The sequence below is a fragment of the Chiloscyllium plagiosum genome, unplaced genomic scaffold (genome assembly GCF_037043375.1).
Source record: "Chiloscyllium plagiosum isolate Xiang-an unplaced genomic scaffold, Cpla_swu_hap1 HiC_scaffold_2, whole genome shotgun sequence".
Lineage (NCBI taxonomy): Eukaryota > Metazoa > Chordata > Chondrichthyes > Orectolobiformes > Hemiscylliidae > Chiloscyllium > Chiloscyllium plagiosum.
Window position 1 is genome coordinate 148,215,121 of NW_028270140.1, and position 24,619 is coordinate 148,239,739.

Sequence of the window (24,619 nt, forward strand, 5' to 3'; positions counted from 1 at the left end):
AATTCACCACAAAGATATACAGGAAAGCCACACACACAGACCAAGTCCTGAACTACAAAAGCAACCACCCCAACACACACAAAAGAAGTTGCATCAAGACACTGTTCAAAAGGGCCACAACACACTGCAGTACACCAGAACTGCAAAAAGAGGAAGAAGAACACCTATACAAGGTATTCGCCAAAAACCGACACCCCACAATTTCATCAACAGATACCTAAGGGAAATACAACGGAATGAGGATATGCCACAACCCAAAGGACTAGCCACACTACCATACATCAAGAACATTTCTGAACTGACAGCCAGACCACTAAGACTCATAACAGCACACAAACTAACAGCCACTCTCAGACAACAACTCACCAGGACCCGATACCCAGCATGAGCAAAACCAACGTAGTGTACAAAATCCCATGCAAGGACTGCACAAAACACTACATAGGACAAACAGGAAGACAGCTAACGATCCGAATCCATGAACACCAACTAGCCACGAAACGACACGACCAGCTATCCTTAGTAGCCACACACAGATGACAAGAAACAGGAGTTCGACTGGGACAACACTATTATTATAGGACAAGCCAAACAGAGAACAGCCAGGGAATTCCTAGAGGCATGGCACTCACCCACAGATTCAATCAATAAGCACACCGACCTGGAGCCAATATACCGGCCACTGTAGCGGACAGCTGGAACTGACGACTGGAAGTGGCAGAGACAAACCACTATAAATGCCGGAGGAAACAACACAGAAGCGCTTCACAGGAGGCTCCCAAGCACTAAGGATGTCACCTAGACTGGGGACGAAACATCTGCAACACAAATTCCCAGCTCGGCGAACAGAACCACAGCAACTGGTGAATCTCCTTTACACCTCCCCACCAGTGCAATTACATCTTCCTACAGTGTGATGACCAGAACTACACACAGTACTCCAGCTGTGGCCTAACCAAAGTTTCGTACACCTCCAACGTAACCTCCCTGCTCTTATAATCGATACCGCAACTGATAAAGACAAGCATCCCAAATGCCTTCTTAGTTACCCTATTAACCTCTCCTGCCGTCTTCTGGGATCTGTGGACAAGCACTTCAAAATCTTTGTATTCTACCATTCATTGAGTACTCCCTTTTGGTTCTTTCTTCTAAAGTGCCTCTCACCTCACATCCGTCTCACCTCAAATTCCATCTGATCAATCCATTTATAACTCTAATCTAACACCTTATTCCTCACTGTCAACAATCTGGTCAATCTTTGAATCATCCGCAAGTTTAGTTATCACTCCCTGACATTGTCATCTACATATTTTATGTAGATCATAAACATAAGGGATGCAGCAGGGATCCCGATGGAATGCCACTGCACACCAGCCCTGCAGTCACGCATACAGCCTTCTACCAGCACCTTCTGTCTCCGTCTCCTGTCACTAAACCAATAAAGGTATTTGAAAAATGTTTCAATCCAACGAAGCAAATGACAGGATTGATCATTAGTTTCCAGTGCATTATTTAGCAGATAGAATGCACACTCTCAAAATATGGGATCCATGTTACAGGAGGAATGTGATTGCATTGGAGAGGGTGCAGAGGAAATGTTTTAGGATTTTGCCTGGGCTGGAGAATTTTGGTTATATAAAAAAGATTAGATTAGATTAGATTACATTACAGTGTGGAAACAGGCCCTTCGGCCCAACAAGTCCACACCGACCTGCCGAAGCGAAACCCACCCATACATTTACCCCTTACCTAACACTACGGGCAATTTAGCATGGCCAATTCACCTGACCCTGCACATCTTTTGGACTGTGGGAGGAAACCGGAGCACCCGGAGGAAACCCACGCAGACACGGGGAGAACGTGCAAACTCCACACAGTCAGTCGCCTGAGGCGGGAAATGAACCCGGGTCTCAGGCGCTGTGAGGCAGCAGTGCTAACCACTGTGCCACCGTGCCGCCCACCACGGATGGAGTGCGGTTGTTTCATTGGAGCAGAGAAGACAGTGAGGCACACAATTAAGAAATATTACAGGGTAGACAGGAAGAAACATTCCTCTTGATGGAGGAATCAATGACCGGGGGCATAGATTTAAGGCAAGCTGCAGGAGGATGGTGGGAAAGAGGCAGAAACCCTCATAACATTTTCGTATTTAGGTGCACACTTGTGGTGCTAAAGTATCTTCATAATCAATGGCCCCTCACAGATGAGGATGACGATGACAATGAATCTTCCATCCTCAAAGTGAGTCTACAGATGGCTATACAGACCAATACAGCTGCTGCAGGCTTGGTTACACTTGAGGCAGGTGATAGTCTCAGGAAGGGGTGGGTGGAGTATTGGTGACAGCATGCTGTTTTCGTCTGGCTTCCGCTTTTCCAGGTCTCGAGGTGCTTGCTGCCTTCCTGGGTGCTCCTGCTCCACTTTGAACCATCTTGGGCCAGTGATTCCCAGGTGTCTATGGGAATGTTACACTTCATCAATGAGGCCTTCAGGAGATCACCGAAGCATTTCCTCTGTCCACCTGGGGCTTGCGTGCCATCTCGAAGCTGGGAGTAGAGCACCTGCTAGGGGAATTTCGTGTCGGTCATACAGATGACATGTCCAGTCCATTGTGGCCAATCAAGGGTGGTCAATGCCTCTATGTTATGGATATTGGCCTGGTCGAGGTGCTGGTGTTGCTGTGTCTTTCTTCTCAGTGGATACACAGGATCTTGTGCAGGGAGCATTGTTGGTACTGCTCCTGTGTCTTGAGGTGTCTGCTGTAGACAGTCCATACCTCTCAGCCATATAAGAGGGCGGGAACCAGCACAGCTCTGTATCGTGATCTTGTTGTTGGATCTGGTGTTGTTCTGGAACACCCTTTTCCTCAATGTGGCTGAAGGCTGCACTAGCACACTGGAGGCAATGCTGGATCTCTTCACCAATAGCTGCTTTGGCCGACAGGACACTTGCAAGGCATTGGAAGTGGCCAATGGTCTCCAAGGCCTCCCAGTGGACCTTGATCATCGAAGATTTGCTCCACGATGCTCGGCCAAGTTGAAGAAGGACCTTCGTCTTGAAGATGTTCAGGGTGAGACCCATGCTCTCATATGGTTTACAAGGCTATGGGCCGAGTGCTGGTAAATGGGATTAGAATAATTGGCTGTTTTTTTTTTAAACCAGTGCAGACTCAATGAGCCAAAGGATATTTTTCTGTGCTTTAGACCTCTATGACTAATTGCTTGCAGCACCTGCCTGCTTTCATTGATAGTATACAAGGACACCCAGGTTCACATTCCCCAATGTATCTCCACTAAATACTGTCTTTCTGCTTTTCTCAAAGTGTATAACTTCACATTCATCCACGCTTTACTACATCTGCCATGTGCTTGTCCACACATTCAACTTGTCTGGATCACCTTGAAGCCTCTTGACATCCCCTTTACAACTCTCAACCCCACCTAGTTTTGCATCATCAGAAAAACTTGGAAATGTTTTGCTTGGTTCCCTTGTCCAAGTCATTTACATACATTGTGAATATCTGGGGCCCCAAGCACCAGAGTACTCTGCTAGTTATAATTCAACCACCGTGAACGAAGACCCTTTTAGTCCTACCATTTCCGGTTTGCCAGCAAGTTCTCAATGCATGCAAATATATTACCGGTGATCTTGTGTGCTTTACTTTTGACCACCAGCCTCTTGTGTAGTATCTTATTAAAGCCTTCTCGAAATCCAAATATACCACATAGAATAGATGAAGGGGAACTAGTCAATGAGTTGCTTTTAAATGCTTTAGTGAACTAGATGGTCATGGTCATGGTCACCATTACTGAAACTGGCTTTTATTTCATTGGGTTAATATCAAGAACATAAATTTGCAGCTCAGCTGCTGTAGTACATCTTGCAATCATCTAAATTTCAAGGCCATAAGCCTATGAATTAGATCTTCTTTGTTTAGATTAGATTAGATTCCCTACAATGCCCAACAAGTCCACACTGACCCTCTGAAGAACAACCCACCCAGAACCATTCCTTTACATTTACCCCTGACTAATGCAACTAACACTTTGGGCAATTTAATATGGCCAATTCACCTAACCTGCACATCTTTGGATTGTGGAAGGAAACTGGAGCACCCAGAAGAAACCCACACAGAGAACATGCAAACTCCACACAGTCGCCAGAGGCCAGAATCAAACCTGGGTCCCTGGTGCTGTGAGGCAGCAGTGACAGCCACTGAGCCACCGTTTATAAATATTTCCTGTTAGTTAAAATTCTAGGACTTTTGTTTTTTGTAAGTATATTCTGCATATATACAAGTCTGATAAACATTTCTAAAATAATAATTTCAGGAATTATATAATTCACTGCCTAACTTTACTTGCAATGAAGCTATAAAAAATCTAATTCAACATTTCATGCAAACACCAGGAAGACGCCTCTGAAAAACAGCCCTCTGAATAGTTGAACATTAACTTGGTCCTTCAGCACCTTTCTGCATTAGTATTATGGATTTTAATAAGCCAGAGTTAATAGCAAGAAACTCAATCTTTATTTTTAAAAAAAACAAGCACTTTAGAGTAGAGCAGAGATATTGGGTTAGGCAAAAGCGATAACAGGCGCAGAGTTCAACAAAACAGGTCAGTAAGTACCTTTCTAACAGGGTTAGCGGGATTTAAGGCTTGCTTTGAGAGATCGAGACCATCAATAAACTCCGTACAGTCTGAGAGAGGTGCATCCTGCAACAGTAAATTGAGTAAACAGTGCAAACCATACCCTCCCTTAAAGACTGGATAACTCAAATCCATTACGTTATCAAGTCATTTTCATGCAACTTACATATTCCAGTAGCAGGATGACTAGGAGAGCATGGCATGCAAGCTATAAACCCAACTCTAATGATGAGCACACAGGAAGCTTTCAACCAGTCAAACTTTCATGATCTCATATACCATTAATTTGTCATAGAAACTTCAAAAATTTTAAAGAAACATAACTAATCCTGTATTGGTACGTGCTGTGAAGAAAAGTACTGTGACGTTTTGATGTTATTAATTAAAATTGAAGTTCCAGTTTATTGATGCTCAAAACAAAAAAAAAATTGTCCCATTTATCAGTCATGTCAGGTAGACCCAAGTAAAGTTTAAAGGCAGTTTGAATCATATCAAGTACATTAAGCATCGCATGACTTAATAAGAAGTCAAGATATTATCCAGCTATTACCAGCAAGTTACAAAGACCCAATGCAGTTATGGTGTAAGACTTTATGCAAAAGACTTCATGGAAACTTTGCAGTTTACTCTCATTTAATTTTCAGATGCTTTGCTATTTTGATTGACAAAACCATTTTTTCACATTATGATTATGTATCACAGGCCCAAGAACTTAAGCTCTGAACTACATTTCAAACAAAGTGGTACCAGTTTAATGAGGTTCTGAAAGCCTGACTAGTATACTCAGCATGCTTACAAATGTGTAACAGCATTATATCTGGAAGTACACAAGACATGCAAAGATGGCTACATTCAGCAATGGTTTGCAGATGCTCGGATTAGCATGCTATTGCTCAACTGTCAGTATTGTTTTTGTGCCGCCATATCTGCATTATTGCTTGAATATTTTGCATATTAAACAATAGAGTTATCACTAGTACTTACCTCCCACATAGATAAATTCTGCCATTTGAAGAACAGTGTTTGCAAAACGTTAGGGAAATTAGTGGCAGATAGACAAACTAGATGACAAGCAGTGCAGAATATTTTCTTTTCTGTAACATTATATTCTCACCTGAGCAAAGGATCTATCCAGTACAACACCACATAGTAATTGAGATTGAGGACCTGCGGTCTTTATATCTTGTAAATTTTGTTCTCGAATCTAAGGGGAGAAAAATGAAGGAAGGAAAAAAATAATTATTTTTCCTTTTATGAATGCAGACAAAGATTTATCTGCTCAGCACATTTTGAGCAACACATTACTATGCGCCCTTTTGATTTGTTTACCAAGAGGTACAATTTTACGCTTCAGTAGGTCTTTTCATAAGAAGAGTGAACCATCAACAGTTGGGAATTACTAAAATGTCAAAATTGTTCATAATTAACCATAGGAATTGCAATGTAAGCTCATTTATGAAAAATACTTTTGTAAAGCCAGAAAAAGGCACAACATCATTTCACAATTGCATAGACATTTATTTATTTCCCCAACAAGGTGCCGTTCTGAACTGAAAGAATACACATGCTTGCAGATATTCAGTAGGATTAAAAATGAAGGAAGAGGAGCTAGTCAAACAGCTCCTTGAATTTGTTTCACTATTCAGTTAGGTCATGGCTGATATGTAAATCAACTCCATTTACTTGCCATTACTACATATATTTCATTATTAAATAACTTGGTCCCAACTTCAATATTATACCTTTCTGTTCTGGACTCTTCCAGCATAATATTTTATTATTTTATCAGATCAGGATGTTCTGGTGCTGCCATACCAAAAGGTCAGAGGGGAGAAATCTATACTTTGGAGCATCAGTCGTGGGAGGCATAGCCACCAATGATGGAACAATTCAAAATCAGGGAAGCTCGAGGCGAATCAGATGAGTACAGACTAAAATTACAAAAGTGAGGGGAGTGTTATGGGCAACTACAAATTAAAAAAAGGAATTTTAAAACATAACGGCAGAGTTGAAATTGGTGGGAGTACAGAAAACAGAGTTTTAGAGGGTTCAAGTTTATGAAACATCAAAAGACAAATGCTGGCTAGGAGTATGTTGGAAACCTTGAAACTCCAAACTAACAAAGTGTGGGTAAGGATTTTGACAGTAGATGACCATAAAGCACAGAATAACAAATGTTATTTGTAACTACTGTCTTTAAATTGTTAGGAATTTTCAACTCGAAATATAGATACAGCCACCTACAAGACATGAAAAAATAAATCAGTGGAGTCTAAAATGGGCAGTCCAATAGAGTTAGTAAAGGGTATGCAACAGTCGATCACAAGATGAATCCCTGGGATGGCAGCATTGCTTTACAAGGAGAGATTGAGAAAACTATATCTGTATTCCTTGCAGTTCCAAAGAATGAAAGGCAATCACATTGAAACCTTCAAAATTCTTGCAGGCCATGATAGGGTGGATACAGAAAGGATGCTGCTATGGAGTAGTGACTGTAGAAATAGGGCATAAAATCTCAATATAAGAGAAGATTGAAACGAGGAGGAATTTCCTCACTACGATGGTGTTGAATCTTTGGAATTTTCTACTTCAGATCATTATGGAAGCTCAGTCATTGCGTACCATCAAGACAAATTGATAGGGCAAGCTCAACTGGCTGAATGGCCTACTTGTATTCCCATACATTTTGGGTAGAGAATAAGCTAAGAGCGAGCAATAAGAGAATCAAGGATTATGGGCAGAAGGCAAGAAAGGTTCAGAAAGATATCAGCCGTGTTCAAATTGTGGAGGAGACTCAGTTGGCTGAATAGCCCCATTCTGCTCACTATCTTATGGTCTAAGAGAGATTTAGAGGTACAACTGGATTTTATTAATAAAGTGAAAGTGTTATACTCCAAAAGGATAACAGCATATAAATGGAATTCAAATCCCCATTTTCATGCGAAAGCTTTACTTCAGTCAGCCACACTCAAACACTCACTCCACTGATTACTAGCTCCCCATGCTTTTACAATCAATTCAAATCCAACCAACATATGCATCTTCTGATGCCTTTTCCCATTAGGTCTCAGGCATTCTTTCAGACTATATTAGATAAGAAGTAGGTGTAAAAAATTTCCCAAACAAGAAAAGAAATCATAGGGTTTTATATTAATATAAATATCAACAACTTGTACAAAATATTTATACAACAGATGGAGCACTGCGAGACATACAATGTAGAAACAAAAAGATTAGCATTTATAAACTCTCTTCCATGACCACAGATCATTTCAAAGCACTGAATGGATTCATGGAAGTCTCACAAAGAGCATCCCTGTTGTAATATGGAAAATGTGGCAAACATTTTGCAAATAGCTGGCTCACTGAACAACAACATGCTAATGACTAGACAATGTTTCAGTGAAAACATGCAGAATTGTACAAGAGTTCAGAGTTAAGGAGATTTGGAATGTTATTGGGTAGGCAGGTTTGGATTGGGGTGGAGCTGAGAATGCTATGGGATGGGGTGCTAAAGCCGATGTGAGGAAAACAGGGAATATTATCTTCTGCAGCTGTGGTCCAATGCACAGAGACACCCTCTGGAGATAGTAATCTTTTCTTGCAAAAATATGTAGGTTGAGAAAAAGGGCTGAATGTTCCTGCCCATCTGCCACACCAACTGTTTTACAACATGGGCAGGGTAAGCTAAACTGACTCTTACTTACATATACTGGCTAGGGTGCTGATTTTGGCAGCATTTTTGCCAATTACCTCTGTATTATGGAGCTCGGCTTGGGGTGAGTGGGATGGGGCAGTATGGGTACCTGCTTTTGATTTTGAAAAAGCATACCTTCTTGCTGAAAACACACCTGCAAGAGCATGTAAAATCAAGCCCACTGACTGAGGGATAAATATTAACAAGAACATTGGGGATAACTTTTATTCAAAACAGTGCCATGCCATCTTTCAGGTCCGTCTGAGGTGGAGAGAGAGACTTGGCTTAAGATTACATCTGACAGAAGGTACCTGACCATTCAGCAAATCCCAGTTTTGCTTCACAGCATAAAATCAAGGCTGATGATCAAGCCTCTGGAAATAAGCTGAGAAACCCCTGAACCAGAGACAAGTGCTACTTGACTGACCCGTGATTTAAAGGGTAGGAATAATCCAGATCATGGTCCAAAGCATTTTAAAAACTAGTGGTTTACTAAGGAAGTGGAATCCCTGGTCAAGAAGGTGGCGGCGGCTTATGTTAGGACAAAATGTGAAAACTCCGTTAGGGCGCTTAAGGGTTACAAGGAAGTCAGGAAGGACTTAAAAAGAGAGCTCAGAAGAGCCAGGAGGGGACATGAGAAGCTGTTGGCGGATAGGATCAGGGTTAACTAAAGCTTTCCATAGGTATGTCAGGAATAAAAGAATGACGAGAGTTAAATTAGGGCCAGTCAAGGATAATAGTCAAGGATAATAGTGGGAAGCTGTGCATGGAGTCAGAGGAGATAGTGGTAGCACTAAATAAATATTTTTCAACAGTGTTCACTATAGAAAATGAAAATGTTGGCGATACAGAGATACTTGCATCTAGACTAGAAGAGATTGAGGTTCACAAGGAAGAGGTATTAGAAATACTGCAGTGTGAAAATAGACAAGTCCCCTGGGCCGGATGGGATCTATCCTAGGATCCTCTGGGAAGGGAAGAGATTGCTGAGCCTTTGGCATTGATCTTCAAATCATCATTGTCTACAGGAATAGTGCCTGAGGACTGGAGGATAGCAAATGTGGTTCCCTTGTTCAAAAAGGGTAGTAGAGACAACCCTGGTAATTACAGACCAGTGAGTCTCACTTCAGTTGTTGGTAAAGTGTTGGAAAGGTTAAAAGAGATAGGATTTATAATCATCTAGAAAAGAATAATCTGATCGGGGACAGTCAGCACGGTTTTGTGAAGGGTAGATCGTGCCTAATGAATCTTATTGAGTTTTTTGACAAAGTGACCAAACAGGTAGATGAGAGAAAACCGGTTGATGTGGTGTATATGGATTTCAGCAAGGCGTTCGATAAGGTTCCCCACAGTAGGCTATTATACAAAATGCAGAGGAATGGGATTGTGGGAGACATAGCAGTTTGGATCAGTAATTGGCTTGCTGAAAGAAAACAGAGGGTTGTAGTTGATGGAACGTGTTCATCTTGGTGTCCAGTTACTAGCGGTATATCACAAGGGTCGGTGTTGGTCCAATGCTGTCCGTCATTTTTATAAATGACCTGGATGAGGGTTTAGAAAGGAAGGTTAGTAAATTTGCAGACAACACTAAGGTCGGTGGAGTTGTGGATAGTGACGAAGGATGTAGTAGGTTGCAGAGAGACAGATAAAGCTGGGCTGAGAGGTGGCAAATGGAGTTTAATGTGGACAAGTGTGAAGTGATACACTTTGGTTGGAGTAATCAGAATGCAAAGTACTGGACTAATGGTAGGATTCTTGGGAGTGAAGATGAGCAGAAGATCTCGGTGTCCATGTACACAGATCCTTGAAAGTTGCCACCCAGATTGACAGGGTTGTTAAGAAGGCATACAGTGTTTTGGCCTTTATTAATACAGGGATTGAGTTCCGGAACCAGGAGGTTATGCTGTAGCTGTACAAAGCTCTGGTACGGCCACACTTGGAGTATTGTGTACAGTTCTGGTCACCGCATTATAAGAAGGATGTGGAAGCTTTGGAGAGGGTGCAGTGGAGATTTACTGGGATGTTGCCTGGTATGGAAGGAAGGTCTTACGAGGAAAGGCTTAGGGCCTCGAGGCTGTTCTCGTTAGAGAGAAGGAGGTTGAGAGCTGACTTAATAGAGACATACAAGATAATCAGACGGTTAGGTAGGATGGGCAAGGAGAGCCTTTTTCCAAGTATGGTTCAGCAAACACGAGGGGACACAAAAGTGAGGGGAGATAGGTATAAGACAGATGTCAGAGGTAGTTTCTTTACTCAAAGTAGTAAGAGTATGGAATGCTTTGCCTGCATCGGTAGTAGATTCGCCAAGTTTAAGTGCATTTAAGTCGTCACTGGACAAGCATATGGACGTACATGGAATAATGTAGGTGGGATGGGCTTCAGATTTGTATATCAGGGCGGCGCAACATTGAGGCCCGAAGGGCCTGTACTGCGCTGTAATGTTCTATGTTCCATGTTTCCTCCAGTGTAACAATAGTTGAAAGAATTTAATGGAGGCACTTACAATTAAAAAAATCTTTTGAGTGGATAATTAAAATGATTTTTATTGATTTGCGAACCCATAGCATATTCAATCACAGATTCAGTATTGTATCAAGAACAAGAACTGAAGTTAGAAGAAATGAAATACTGGAAAATGGAATAATTTACAATTTGGTAGTGAGACACCAGAGATAAGATAAATTAAAAGCAAATTATGTAAGTGTTTACAAAAGACACAAGGAAAGGACAGGAAATAGATATTCTGAAAAGCTGAAGCTTCCCTAATGTGGAGCTAATATACAGGACAAGCAGGAAATTGTTTAACCGGTGACATTTCCAGTCCAGAATCAACACTCTCCTTACTTCTGGCACGAGCGGCAGTGAACAGATGATGCTTCCAAGTGGGCACACTTCGATCTGATCTCCAAACTATGGCCAATGCATTCATAAAACAAAAGCATAAATATCCAGAAAACAAACTGCCTTTATAGCCTGCTCACACCACTCCACAGTGCAGTGTGTTTCTGGCTCCCCATTTGAGTTGGAGACATAGGCACAGTGATGCCTCTCCAAATGGAAGCATACAAAATAGGGCCAGGAGTAGGCAAAAATACTTGCAAAATTATTCAATATTCTCACTGATTCATGAACCTCCAGCCAGATACCACCAAACTGGAGGAGAAACATGCCTCGAAGCTGCCAAGTGTTTTGAGCATCTCAAAGGAGGCCAGATTGAAAACAAGAGAAAACAAAAGATGGAGCATACAAAAACTCTAATAGTCCACCTGCCGTATTCTGAGAACAGCATTTGCCCCACCTGTTACAGGGTTGTTGAATCTAGTATTGGATGATTTAGGCACCTTACAACCTAGAACATTAGAAAGTAATCACTGATCCCAAGAAAAGAGAAAGGGGAGGAGGGAAAAAGAGATGGGAAGGGGAGGGAAATGGAGAGGGGGTGAGGGTGTAAATGGGAGAGAGTATAGAGGTGATGGTATATAATAAGGGAGATTGAGATTGTTCTCTGCAGGAAAAAAAAAGGCAGTCTAACTACTTGTGTTTCCTACCCAATGCCAGAGTTTAGAGCATTTGTTTAGGCTGGAAATGAACCTGCAGTTGGAGGATCCAGTAATCATTGCATATATGAGCACAGTGACATAGGAGGTCTAGAATGTGGTTCTAGAGAGAATGTAGAACTAGATTAAAAAAATAACAAAGCAGAACCACAAGTTTATAATCACTGGATTATTCAAGTTGCATGCAAATTGGAGTATGGTGCATAAAATTAGAATACATCGAACAAAGACTGGCTATGGGAGAAGTGGATTCCAGTTCATCAGCCCCTGGCACCAGTACAGGGTAACGTGGAGCTAGACCATTAGGATGCCTAAAGTGCACTGTGGCCAATGTTCCTGTACACAGTTTACAATTTTTATTAATCACTTCGAGAAAGAAAACAAATGTACCATAGCCCAATTTGCGGACAACACAAAAGCAAGTGGAAAGGCAAGTTGTGGGAGTGATATAAACAGTGAAATATTAACAGATTAATATTAACAGATTAAGTGGGCAAACTGAGTATAGTATTGGAAAATGTGAAGTTGCTATTTTGGAAAGGAGAACAATATTATTTAATTAAACAAAATCTACAGAAAGTTCCAACACACAGGAATTTAGAATACTTGCACACAAAACACAAAGCTATCACAGGTGCAGCTGGTAATCAAGAAGATTAAAGGAATGTCAGCCCTGATTTCAAGGGAGCTGGAGTATAAGAGAAGTCTTACTCCAACTGTACAAGGTGCTGGTGAGACCATAGCCATTGTACTGTAAGCAGCTTTGGTCCCTTTATTTAAGGAAAGATACAAGTTCACTGGAGGCAATTCAGAGAAGGTTCACTAGCATGATCCCCAGTATGGAGGGATTGTCTTATGAACAAAGGCTAAACAGGCTTGAACTGTACACATCGTAGTTTGGAAGAAACGAGAGGTAGTCTCATTGAAACACACACACATTCTTAATAGGCTTGACAAAAAAAAGAGCACATTTCCTTTTAGCTTTCGTCCTTTTATCTTAAACCTATGCCTCCTAAATTTCCACTCGGGGGGGAAAAAGACTGACTAACCGCCCTATTCACGCCTCTCAATTTTATATACTTTTATCAGGTCACTCTTCAGCCTCGGACACTCTAGCAAAAACAATCCAACTTTATTAGTTAAAAGAAGAGGTTGGATAAACTCCAATCTAGGCAACATCCTGGTAAACCACTTTTGCACTCTCTCCAAAGCCTTCACATCCTTCCCATAGTGTGGCAACTAGAACTCCACACAATACTCCAAATATGGCCTAATTAGAGCTTTATAGAGTTGCGAAATGACTTGCCAACTTTAACTCTCAACTTTAACTGTCAATGTCTTGACCAATGTAGACAAATAGCCTTTGTTACCACCTTACCCACTTATGTTGCTACTTTCAGGGAGCTATGAACCTGCACCCCAAAATCCCTTTGTATATTAATGCTCCTAAGGGTCCTGCCATTTATTGTACACTTTCCTCTTGCAGGTAGCTGTCCAAAATGCATCACTACACGTTCATCAGGATAAAACTTCATCTGCCATTTCTTTACCTAACTTTCCAACTGATCTATATCCTGTTGTATCACAGAGTTATAGAGATGTACAACACCGAAACAGACCCTTCGGTCAACTCACTCATGCTGACCAGATATCCGAGAGAAAGCTAGACCCATTTGCTAGCATTTGGTCCATATCCCTCTAAACCCTTCCTATTCATATACCTATCCAGATGGCATTTAAATGTTGTAGTTGCACCAGCCTCTACCACTTCCTTTGGCACCTCATGCCACACACACACCACCCTCTGCATGAAAATGTTGCCCCTTAGATCCCTTTTAAATCTTTTCCCATCTCACCTAAAACCTCTTTTGATAACCTTCCTCACTGCCCATAACTCCACCAAATTTCAAGTCATCAGCAAACTTACTAATCAGACCACCTACATTTTCACAGAACTCACTGGCCTCAGACCTTCAGTCAGCAAAACACCCCTCCACAACTACCCTTTGTCTTCTATGAGGAAGTCAATTTTGTATCCAATTTACCACTCATTGTAGATTCCATGTGACCTAATCTTCTGGACCAGCCTATCATGACAGACTTGTCAAGTGCTTTAGTAACATCCACCTCGACAACATTCACTGCGTCAACCTCGATCATCTTTGTTACACCCTCAAAACCTCAAGACCACACAAAGCCATGATGACTGCCTTTAACAAATCTATTATTTTCCAAATAAGAGTAAATCCTGCCCCTAAGAGTTTTCTCTAATAAGTTCCATACCACTGACGTAATGCTCACTGGCCTATTATTTCCTAGATTAACCCTGCTGCCGTTCTTAAATAAAGGAAGAATGTTAGCTATTCTTCAGTCTTCTGAACCTCACCTGTGGGCGAAAGAGGTTACAAACTTCACTCTCTCTCTCTCATCGCCCAGTGGCTCAACATTTCAACTCCCCCTCCCACTCTGCCGAGGATATGGAGGTGCTGGGCCTCCTCCACCGCCGCTCCCTCACCACCAGACGCCTGGAGGAAGAACGCCTCATCTTCCGCCTCGGAACACTTCAACCCCAGGGCATCAATGTGGATTTTAACAGTTTCCTCATTTCCCCTTCCCCCACCTCATCCTAGCTTCTAACCTCCAGAAACTCGATCCCCTGACCTGTCCGGACTTGTCCGACCTGCCCAGCTCCTTTTCCACCTATCCACTCCACCCTCTCCTCCCTGACCTATCACCTTCATCTCCTTCCCCACTGACCTATTGTACTCTATGCCACTCTCTCCCACCCCCACCCTCCTCTAGCTTATCTCTCCATGCTTCAGGTTCTCTGCCTTTATTCCTGATGAAGGGCTTTTGCCCGAAACGTCGATTTTGCCTGTCCTCGGATGCTGCCTGAATTGCTGTGCTCTTCCAGCACCACTGATCCAGAACATTTTCCTTAATACCTTTGTTTAACAGAAAATTAACTCATTTAAAATTGACAACTGATCCAGCATCAACGGCTGTTTGAGAAAGAAAAAAAAGAGTTCCAAACCTCTACTACTGTGTAGAAGTGCTCTTAACATCTCTCCTGAACAGTCTCCCTGAATTTTTAAAAATATATTATTCATTCACAGGATGAAGGCATTGCTGGCTAGGCCAGCATTTAGTGCCCATCCCTTATTGCCCAAAGGGCAGTTAAGAGTCAACTACATTGTTGTGGATCTGGAGTCACACAGACCAGACAAGCAAGGACAGCAGTTTTCTTCCCTAATGGACATGAGCGAACCACTGGAGACTTTTCTGACAACTGACAATAGTTCCATGGTCATCATTCGACTCTTAATTCCAGAATTTAATTTAAATTTAAATTCCACCATCTGCCAAGTTGGGATTCAAACCCAGGTCCCCAGAACATAATTTGGGTCAGCAATAATACCACTATGCCCTCTAGTACTAGAATGCCCAACCATTTGAAATAATTTATCTTTATTTACCCCTGCCTTTTCATACGATTATCTTGAAGACTTTGATCATATCACCCCTTAAAACTTCTAAATTCCAGAGAAAACAGGTGTAATTTGTGTAAACTCTCAAGAGCCAAACTCCTGAAGTCCAGATATCATTCTTGTAAACTTGTGTTGTACTCCAAGGCCAAGACCAAGTGCCCAGGTCTGCTTTCAGTTCTTCAAGTGGGGTCTGACCAGGGTTTTATAGCTGCACATAGCTTCTGTGTCTTTATATCCCTTAATGAAGAAATTAATGGAACTAAAGAGTGACAAATCCCCAGAACATGAAGGTTTCCATCCAATGGTGTGAAAGGAAGCAAGGAGCACATTATGGATTCTAATGAGATGAGACAGAAACTATCCACAGTTAAACTGGGGAAAATCTGCTAATAGATAAAAACAACTGAAGAACAGTGGAGGATACTTAAAGAAACATTTAATGTAACAATTGAGCCAGTTTATATCAGAGGGAAAAATTCCACAGAAAAAATAAAATCATGGACAATTAAAGAGATAGGGGACAGCATGAGAAAAAAGGACTTAAACTGCAAAAGCATAGATCCTTCCAAATAGCAAGGATACAAAGACCAGCAAAGGGCCATGAGCAGTTCACAAGAGGTATTAAAAGGGTTATGACAAGAAGATTGCAAAGGACATCAAAATCAATAAGAAATTTTAGATACATGAAGGGGTGGCAGGAACAATGTTGGCCTGCTCAAGACTGAAAGTGGGGATATTGTCAATGACTATGGGGAAATGGCAGACATGTTGAATAGTTACTTTGCCTCAGTATTTCCAGTAGAAAAAGAAGAATAGCTTGCTACAAGTCCCAAAAAAATTAATAGAGGACGTGGGACAAGGACTAAATAAAATTAACCACTAGATTTAAAGGCCAGTATTCCATTAGCTGCCTTGATTATTTTCTGCACCTGTTTGTGGCATTTTAAAGATCAAACCACCTGAATCCCCAAGTCTCTTTGGACATGCACTGTATTTAACTTCATACCATCTACAAAGTACCCTGATCTATATTTTTTCAGTCTAAAATGGATAACCTCACAAATGCCTACCTTGAAATCTATCTGCCACAGTTTTGCCCGTTCATCTAGTCGATCAATATCTCTTTGTAAGTTTATGCTATCACTGTCTACAATACTCCCTAACTTTTGTGTCATCAACACATTTGGATATATGAATTTCTGTGCCATTATCCAAGCAGTGAATAAATAACGTGAATAATTGCGGCCTTAACACAGATCCTTGCAGGATACCACTAGTCACATCCTGCCAATGAGTACCTACCCCATATCGCTACTTGTTGCTTCTATCCATAACAATACTGATAAGAATGACTGATGCATACCGCTTTTGGAGACAGATTTCCACCTTCATGTTGAGAATACCTTCCATAGTGTACACTACATTAGTTTTGCTCATGTTGGGTATCGGGTCCTTCGTTCTGGTGAGTTGTTGTCCAGAACGAAGGACCCAATACCCAACATGAGCAAGACGAATGTAGTGTACAAAATACCATTCAAGGACTGCACAAAACACTATATAGGACAAACAGGAAGACAGCTAACAATCCGCATACATGAACATCAACTAGCCATGAAACGACACGACCAGCTATCCTTAGTAGCCACACACGCAGACAACAAGCAACATGAATTCGACTGGGACAACACTACTATCATAGGGCAAGCCAGACAGAGAACAGCCAGGGAATTCCTAGAGGCATGGCATTCATCCACAAACTCCATCAACAAACACATCGACCTGGACCCAATATACCAACCACTACAGCGGACAGTTGAAACTGACAACCGGAAGCGGCAGGGACAGACCACTATAAACACCAGAGGAAACATCAAAGAAGCGCTTCGCAGGAGGCTCCCAAGCACTGATGATGTCGCCTAGCCAGGGGACGAAACATTTGCAACAAAAACTTCCAGCTTGGTGAACAGAACCACAACAATGTCCTCTATACAAAACGCAGCACAAATTTAACTTGGCCAATAATCAGTTTACTCTTGATCATCAGTAAAAGTGGTCTCAAGCAGCACCTTCTTTACAATAATCTGCTCAGTTTGGGTTCTGTTAGGGCCACTCAGCTTCTGGCCTCACTAAAGCCTTGGTTTAAACATGGATAAAAGAGTTAAATTCTAGATGTGAGGGGACAGTGACAATGCTTGACATGAAGGTTGCATTTGACCAAGTGTGACATCAAGGAGCCCTAGCAAAACTGGAATGCATGGGGATCAGGGGCAAACCCACCACTGTTTGGAGTCAGAAGATGGTTGTAGTTACTGGTTGGTCATTTCAGCTGTAGAACACCTTTGCAGCAGTTCCTCGGGGAAGATTCCTAGACACAACCATCTTCAGCTGCTTCAATGAGATCCTCCATGATAAAGGTCAGAAGTGGGATGTTTGCCAATGATTGCACAATGTTCACCACCATTCACAACTCCTCAGGTACTGAAGCAGTCCATGTTTAAATACAGAGCTGAAAATGTGTTGCTGGAAAAGCGCAGCAGGTCAGGAGCAGGAGAATCGACGTTTCGGGCATAAGCCCTTCTTCAGGAATGAGGAAAGTTTGTCCAGCAGGCTAAGATAAAAAGTAGGGAGGAGGGACTTGGGGGAGGGGCGTCGGAAATGTGATAGGTGGAAAGAGGTCAAGGTGAGGGTGATAGGTCAGACTGGGGTGGGGGCGGAGAGGTCAGGAAGAAGATTGCAGGTTAGAAAGGCGATGCTGAATTCGATGGATTTGACTGAGACAAGGTGGGGGGAGGGGAAATGAGGAAACTGGTGAAATCAGAGTTCATCCCTTGTGGTTGGAGGGTTCCTAGGTGGAAGATGAGGCGCTCTTCCTCCAACCGTCGTTTTGTTGTGGTCTGGCGATGGAGGAGTCCAAAGACCTGCATATCCTTGGTGGAGTGGGAGGGGGAGTTGAAGTGTTGAGCCACAGGTGTTTGGGTTGGTTGGTCCGGGTGTCCCAGAGGTGTTCTCTGAAACGCTCCGCAAGTAGCCGGCCTGTCTCCCCAATATAGAGGAGGCCACATCGGGTGCAGAGGATGCAATAGATGATGTGTGTGGAGGTGCAGGTGAATCTGTGGCGGATATGGAAGTTTCCTTTGGGGTCTTGGAGGGAGGTGAGGGGGGAGGTGTGGGCGCAAGTCTTGCACCTCCTGCGGTTGCAGGGGAAGGTGCCGGGAATGGAGGTTGGGTTGGTGGGGGGTGTGGATCTGACGAGGGAGTCACGGAGGGAGTGGTCTTTACGGAATGCTGATAGGGGAGGGGAGGGAAATATATCCTTGGTGGTGGGGTCCGTTTGGAGGTGGCGGAAATGACGGCGGATGATGCGCTGTACATGGAGATTGGTGGGGTGGTAGGTGAGGACCAGTGGGGTTCTGTCCTGGTGGCGGTTGGAGGGGCAGGGCTCAAGGGCGGAGGAGCGGGAAGTGGAAGAGATGCGGTGGAGGGCATCGTCGACCACGTCGGGGGGGAAATTGCAGTCCTTGAAGAAGGAGGCCATCTGGGGTGTGCGTTTGTGGAACTGGTCCTCCTGGGAGCAGATGCGGCGGAGTCGAAGGAATTGGGAGAATGGGATGGTGTTTTTACAGGGGGCAGGGTGGGAGGAGGTGTAGTCCAAGTAGCTGTGGGAGTCGGTCGGTTTGTAGTAGATGTCCATGTTGATTTGATCGCCTGAGATAGAAATAGAAAGGTCGAGGAAGGGGAGGGAGGGATCTGAGACTGTCCAGGTGAATTGGAGGTCGGGGTGGAAGGTGTTGGTGAAGTGGATGAACAGTTCAACCTCCTCGTGGGAGCACGAGGCGGCGCCGATACAGTCATCGATGTAGCGGAGGAAAAGGTGGGGGGTGGGGCCAGTGTAGTTGCGGAAGATGGACTGTTCCACATATCCTACAAAGAGGCAGGCATAGCTGGGGCCCATGCAGGTGCCCATGGCTATTCCTTTCGTTTGGAGGGAGGATTGGAAAGAGAAGTTGTTCAGGGTGAGGACCAGTTCAGTCAGTCGAAGGAGGGTGTCAGTGGAAGGGTACTGGTCGGTACGGCGGGAAAGGAAGAAGCGGAGGGCTTTGAGTCCTTCGTGATGGGGGATGGAGGTGTACAGGGACTGGATGTCCATGGTGAAAATAAGGCGTTGGGGACCGGGGAAACGAAAATCATGGAGCAGGTGGAGGGCATGGGTGGTGTCCCGAACATAGGTGGGGAGTTCTTGGACTAAGGGGGACAGGACGGTGTCAAGGTGTGCGGAGATGAGTTCGGTGGGGCAGGAGCAGGCGGAGACAATGGGTCGGCCGGGGCAGTCAGGTTTGTGGATTTTGGGCAGGAGGTAGAAGCGGGCAGTGCGGGGTTGTGGGACTATGAGGTTGGAGGCAGTGGATGGGAGATCCCCCGAGGTGATGAGGTTATGGACGGTCTGGGAGATGATGGTTTGGTGGTGGGGGGTGGGGTCATGGTCAAGGGGGCAGTAGGCGGAGGTATCTGCGAGCTGGCGTTTGGCCTCAGCGGTGTAGAGGTCGGTGCGCCAAACTACTACCGCGCCTCCCTTATCTGCTGGTTTGATAGTGAGGTTGGGGTTGCAAATGGAGGGAGTGGAGGGCTGCATGTTCCGAGGGTGAGAGGTTGGAGTGGGTGAGAGGGGTGGGGGAGTTCAGGTGGCGGTTAATATCGCGGCGACAGTCGGCTATGAAGAGGTCGAGGGCAGGTAGGAGGCCAGCACAGGGTGTCCAGGTGGATGGGGTGTGTTGGAGGCGGGAGAAGGGGTCGTCAGAGGGTGGGCGAGAGTCTTGGTTAAAGAAGTAGGCACGGAGGCGAAGGCGGCGGAAGAATTGTTTGATGTCACGCTCTCTCATTAATCCGAGAGCGTAGGTGAATGAAGGCGAGGCCTCTGCTGAGGACTGATCTTTCATTCTCAGAGAAGGGTAGGCAACACATTTTCAGCTCTGATCTCCAGCATCTGCAGACCTCACTTTCTCCATGTTTAAATACAGAAAGACCTTGACAATACCCAGGCTTGGGCTAACAAGTGACATTCGCAGGCAATGAGAGACAATCTAACCACTGCCCTTGATATTCAAATGGTGTTACCACAAACTCCAACTATCATCCTGGAGTTCAGCATTGACCAGAAACCTAACAACGCAGGACAAAGCAGTTCACTCACTTGGCAATACATCCACATGTACTCCACATCCACAATACACAAATATCTTTTCCCACCACCACTGATACTCAGTAGCAGCAGTGTGTACTATCTACAAGACACACTGCAGAAAATCACTAAAAGATCTTTAGACAGCACCTTCCAAGTCTAAAACCACTTCCATCTTGAAGAATATGGACAGCAGATACAAGGAGACAGCACCAACTGCAAGTTCCCTTCCAAGCCACTCACCAACCTGACTTGGAAATATACCACTGTTCCTTCAGTGTCACTGGGTCAAAATCCTGGAATATTCTCCCTATGGCATTGTGGCCCTACCTATAGCACATGGGATTCCAGCGGTTCAAGGGGGCAATTCAGCATCATATTCTCAAGGGTAACGAGGGATGGGCAATAAATGCTGACCCAGCCAGTGACACCCACATCCCAACAGTCAATGAAAAAAAAAGCTGAAGTTCCTACAATGCTAACATGTAAGAATGCAATGCTTATATAGGACATTGGTGAGATCATATTCCGAAATTTGTACCTGGCATTGATCTCCTTCTAAAAAGGAGGATGGAAATGGATTGGAAGTGGTTTACTTGATTAATGCCTGGAATGAGTAGACTGTCTTTTAAGGATAGGTTGGAGAGTTGTGGCTTTTCTCCAATGGAATTTAGAAAAGTGAGGGGTGAACTTCATTGAAGTGTCTAAGATCTTGAATTGTCTTGACAAGGTATATGTGAAAGGATGTTTCCTCGTGGGTCAGAGCAAAGGGAAATGGTTTTAAAATTGAGGTTGCCTTTTCATGACCCTCCAAGGGTTGTGCAACTTTCGTACTCTGCCTCAGAAGCCAAATTATTTTTAATATTTTTAAGATATTGGTAAAAAGTTGTTAGGCAGGGGAATGTAGAGTCACTGGGTTTTGATGGGAATGTGGAATTCAAAATGTAAATATACCAGCCACGATCATCAGACTTGAGGAGCCGAATGGACTACTTCTGCTCCAATTTTCTAAGTTCATATGATTGGTATTGGCTAAATCAGATTGTTGTCTGGTCAGTATTATAGAAAATTTTTACTTTTTTTTTTAAAATGGAAAGCACGGAGGTTCTTATGAAAAACTTAAATCGGTTTAAATTTAAGTAACTTCTCACCAAATTCGAATTTTGAAAGATACTGTGACTATAGTAGGCATTTCTTTATTACCCAGGCGCCCAAACTGCATAGCATAGCAAGACCCAGAAGTTTGAACACAGAATGCAAAGAACTGCAGGAATTTGGTGGCTTCCATATTTCCTTATCTGGAAAGGTGGAGATGCATGGCTGCAACTTGAAATAAAAGTATCTCCTCAGCTCAGTGTTTGGTTCAGCACCACAAACATAAACATGGTTTCCTTAAAGATAGCAAACACAGACAGTTTCTAGGCAAACCTAGAACAGTTTTTAATTCATGTTTTTGTTACTGCAAGGGCTCTTGCAGATTAATGTTAGGCAAATGTGCAAAACTTCTGCCAAATTTATTTTCTTAACCTTTTTTTTAAATCATCTTTGCTACGTAAAACAAAATGCTAGTTTTTCTTAAAACAGAAACGCTTGAGACAACAGACCAAGACAGTCCACTTGGATGGCAGAATGAAATAAATAGGTGTATTACGATGTTCTTTTTAAAAAAATTGATAAATAGAACTTCCAAAATTCAAATTTCCCTTTATGTTGGACTGCTCCAAGAACTAATCACTTCAACAGCATTAAAAAAGCATTATAGTGGTGCTTAGCTTTAAGTATTCTTGTCTTACCTTATTCCTCATCTCTTTGAACTCACGTGGGTCAGTGTTTAGTGGCACAAACTGATTGGGAATTGGGCCAGCAGCATCCTTCATCCACTATAAACATTAAGAATTTCATATGGTCAGTATGTAGATCAGCTTTACAATGGCTAATCAACATGAGTGTTGAAATAATTCATGCATTTACTAAAAACATTCAGTGCGTAAACATGGATTGCAGCAAGAGCATTGAACCAATGATTTGGTAATTATACATATTATGTTTTATATATACATACATATACACACACACACATATATAGCAGCCCTACACTAAGAAGGTCCAAGCTTCTAGTATTCACCAGAAGTTAGAATTTAAAATATGTTGGCAGTTTGTTTGCCAAAATCATCCAGACATTAGAATTCAAATCAGTGGTTGCATAATTGTTAAAGCATGATACATATAAATATATTCAAGAATTCTCCCCACCAATCATACTTTTTTTGGGGAGTGCACTTTTGAAACCTTGCTAGCAAGGGATTAAGTTTTAAACCATTTTTTTGCTGAATGAAAATAGCTAACCAATAAGATTTTCCCGCAATTTTTATTTGTAAACAATCATTCTGAAAAGGTAATTTTATCACGTGCTCCTATAACTAAAAGGATGTTATTGCTGGGTAAGAAAATATCTTTCCACCAGCTATTAGGATTTAGTACATCCATTTAAGTAACAAATTACTTAAATAGTGATTAAAAATTGCTTTCTAATAACTAGACTCAGAGCTGCAACACTTTAGAGGTCTCCAATATATGGGGTTTCAAGTAGTGAATTTTATTTGCAATAGAACTGAATTTAAAACAGTGATAAATTCATTCTGATTAAGGTAATTTTAATTGCAAGAGGAAGCTAATGGACTTGAAACTGTATCAAAGCCAAGAATGGCTAACATGTGCCTGTACATCATTGATTCATTGCTCTGCAACATTTACACAAAAGCAAAAATTAAAGCATAAAATGACCAGTAAAGGGAAAGGAGGGGTGGTAGTGTGATATCGATAGTCCAGAAGCTTGGTGAAGGAGATTTTTTTTTTTTAAAATGTGAGAATCATGAGTGGGCATCACCAAAGTTCTGTACTGGCATAAATCATTTACTGGAAACTATAATACTAATTTATCTTTTAAAACCTGGACGTGGACACTAGAATTAACAACCCAGATTTTTCAATGTAATCATGTTTAATTTAGTGATTTCTAGCATTACTCATCACTCAAAGTACTTTTTCAAAACCACCCCACAACAAAACCACCACAAGCAAACTTTTAAGCACTTAATGATTTTTTTTAAAGAAAGGCTGGATCCAATCCTCCATGCATACTTTTTTTCTTAAATGAGTGGGTCTGACTAGTTGATCATAACTTGCAGCTGACACAGGCAACAATCAATCTTCTGGGTTTCAATGTACAAATACTGAAGCTTTGACCAGTTGATCAGAACCCACCAAGCATATAAACAATGTGCAGAGAGAATAAGCATGAGTTGCTTCAAGTCCATGGACTTTTATTTTATTCCTCTCAGTAATAATGCATTTAGAATTTATGTAAAATGTTTAAAAAAAAATTTGGATGTTCATCATTCCCGAAACAAAAAAGGTGGGGAGAGAAACTGGGATGGATATGGAAGGATGAATACTCACTCATAACCATTCTTCTGACAAAAAAATTACAGCACCTTTTCACCAGAAATAATTTTAACACAGTCAAAACAAAAATACCACAACTAATACTATATAGAGAGAGACCACCACATTAGAACAGTCAGAATTTTTTTTTAAAATCCTCTCTTTTGCTTTTTAAAAAAAAGGACATGACATTAAAAAAAATTAACTTTAAAAGATTACTTAGTCTTGAGAAATCTTACGTACAAAATGATAGCAAACCAATCAGGGCTATGATACAGCCATCACTCTGTTGTAACCACGCCAAACTTCTGGTTAAAGATGGACAAGACAGACCAAACAGAATGTTCATACATGTGAACTCATCAATAGCTCTTTCAAAAAAAAACACGAGTATTTGAAAAACTGCAAATTTGCTGTAATTTTAAAATTTGGAGCTGGAAATCTTACTCAATGCATCACTTACAATATAAATGTTATTTGTAACAAGGGTTTATAACAGCTACATGAAGCTACATTGATTATTCCAACTCTGATACAGAATAATGTGAGCTGTGACATTATTAATAAATGTAGTATTCTTAGTGACCAACTTCTCTTGGTTTAGA

At 42.2% G+C, this 24,619-nt stretch overlaps 1 protein-coding gene across 10 annotated transcripts in view; it reads right to left on the minus strand.

Annotated features, from left to right (window-relative positions):
* add1 (adducin 1 (alpha)) overlaps positions 1–24,619 on the minus strand; it is a 180,474-nt gene that overhangs the window by 29,165 nt on the left and 126,690 nt on the right. For 9 of the 10 annotated variants that reach the window (XM_087974379.1, XM_087974393.1, XM_087974397.1 and 6 more), the window contains 2 exons: positions 22,364–22,450; positions 5,767–5,856 (listed from right to left, as the gene is read on the minus strand). In XM_087974379.1, coding sequence (XP_087830505.1) covers positions 5,767–5,856; positions 22,364–22,450 — 177 coding nt within the window. Of the gene's footprint in view, positions 1–4,631; positions 4,719–5,636; positions 5,655–5,766; positions 5,857–22,363; positions 22,451–24,619 lie in introns of all 10 variants that reach the window. The other variant, XM_087974442.1, reaches the window with a different exon arrangement.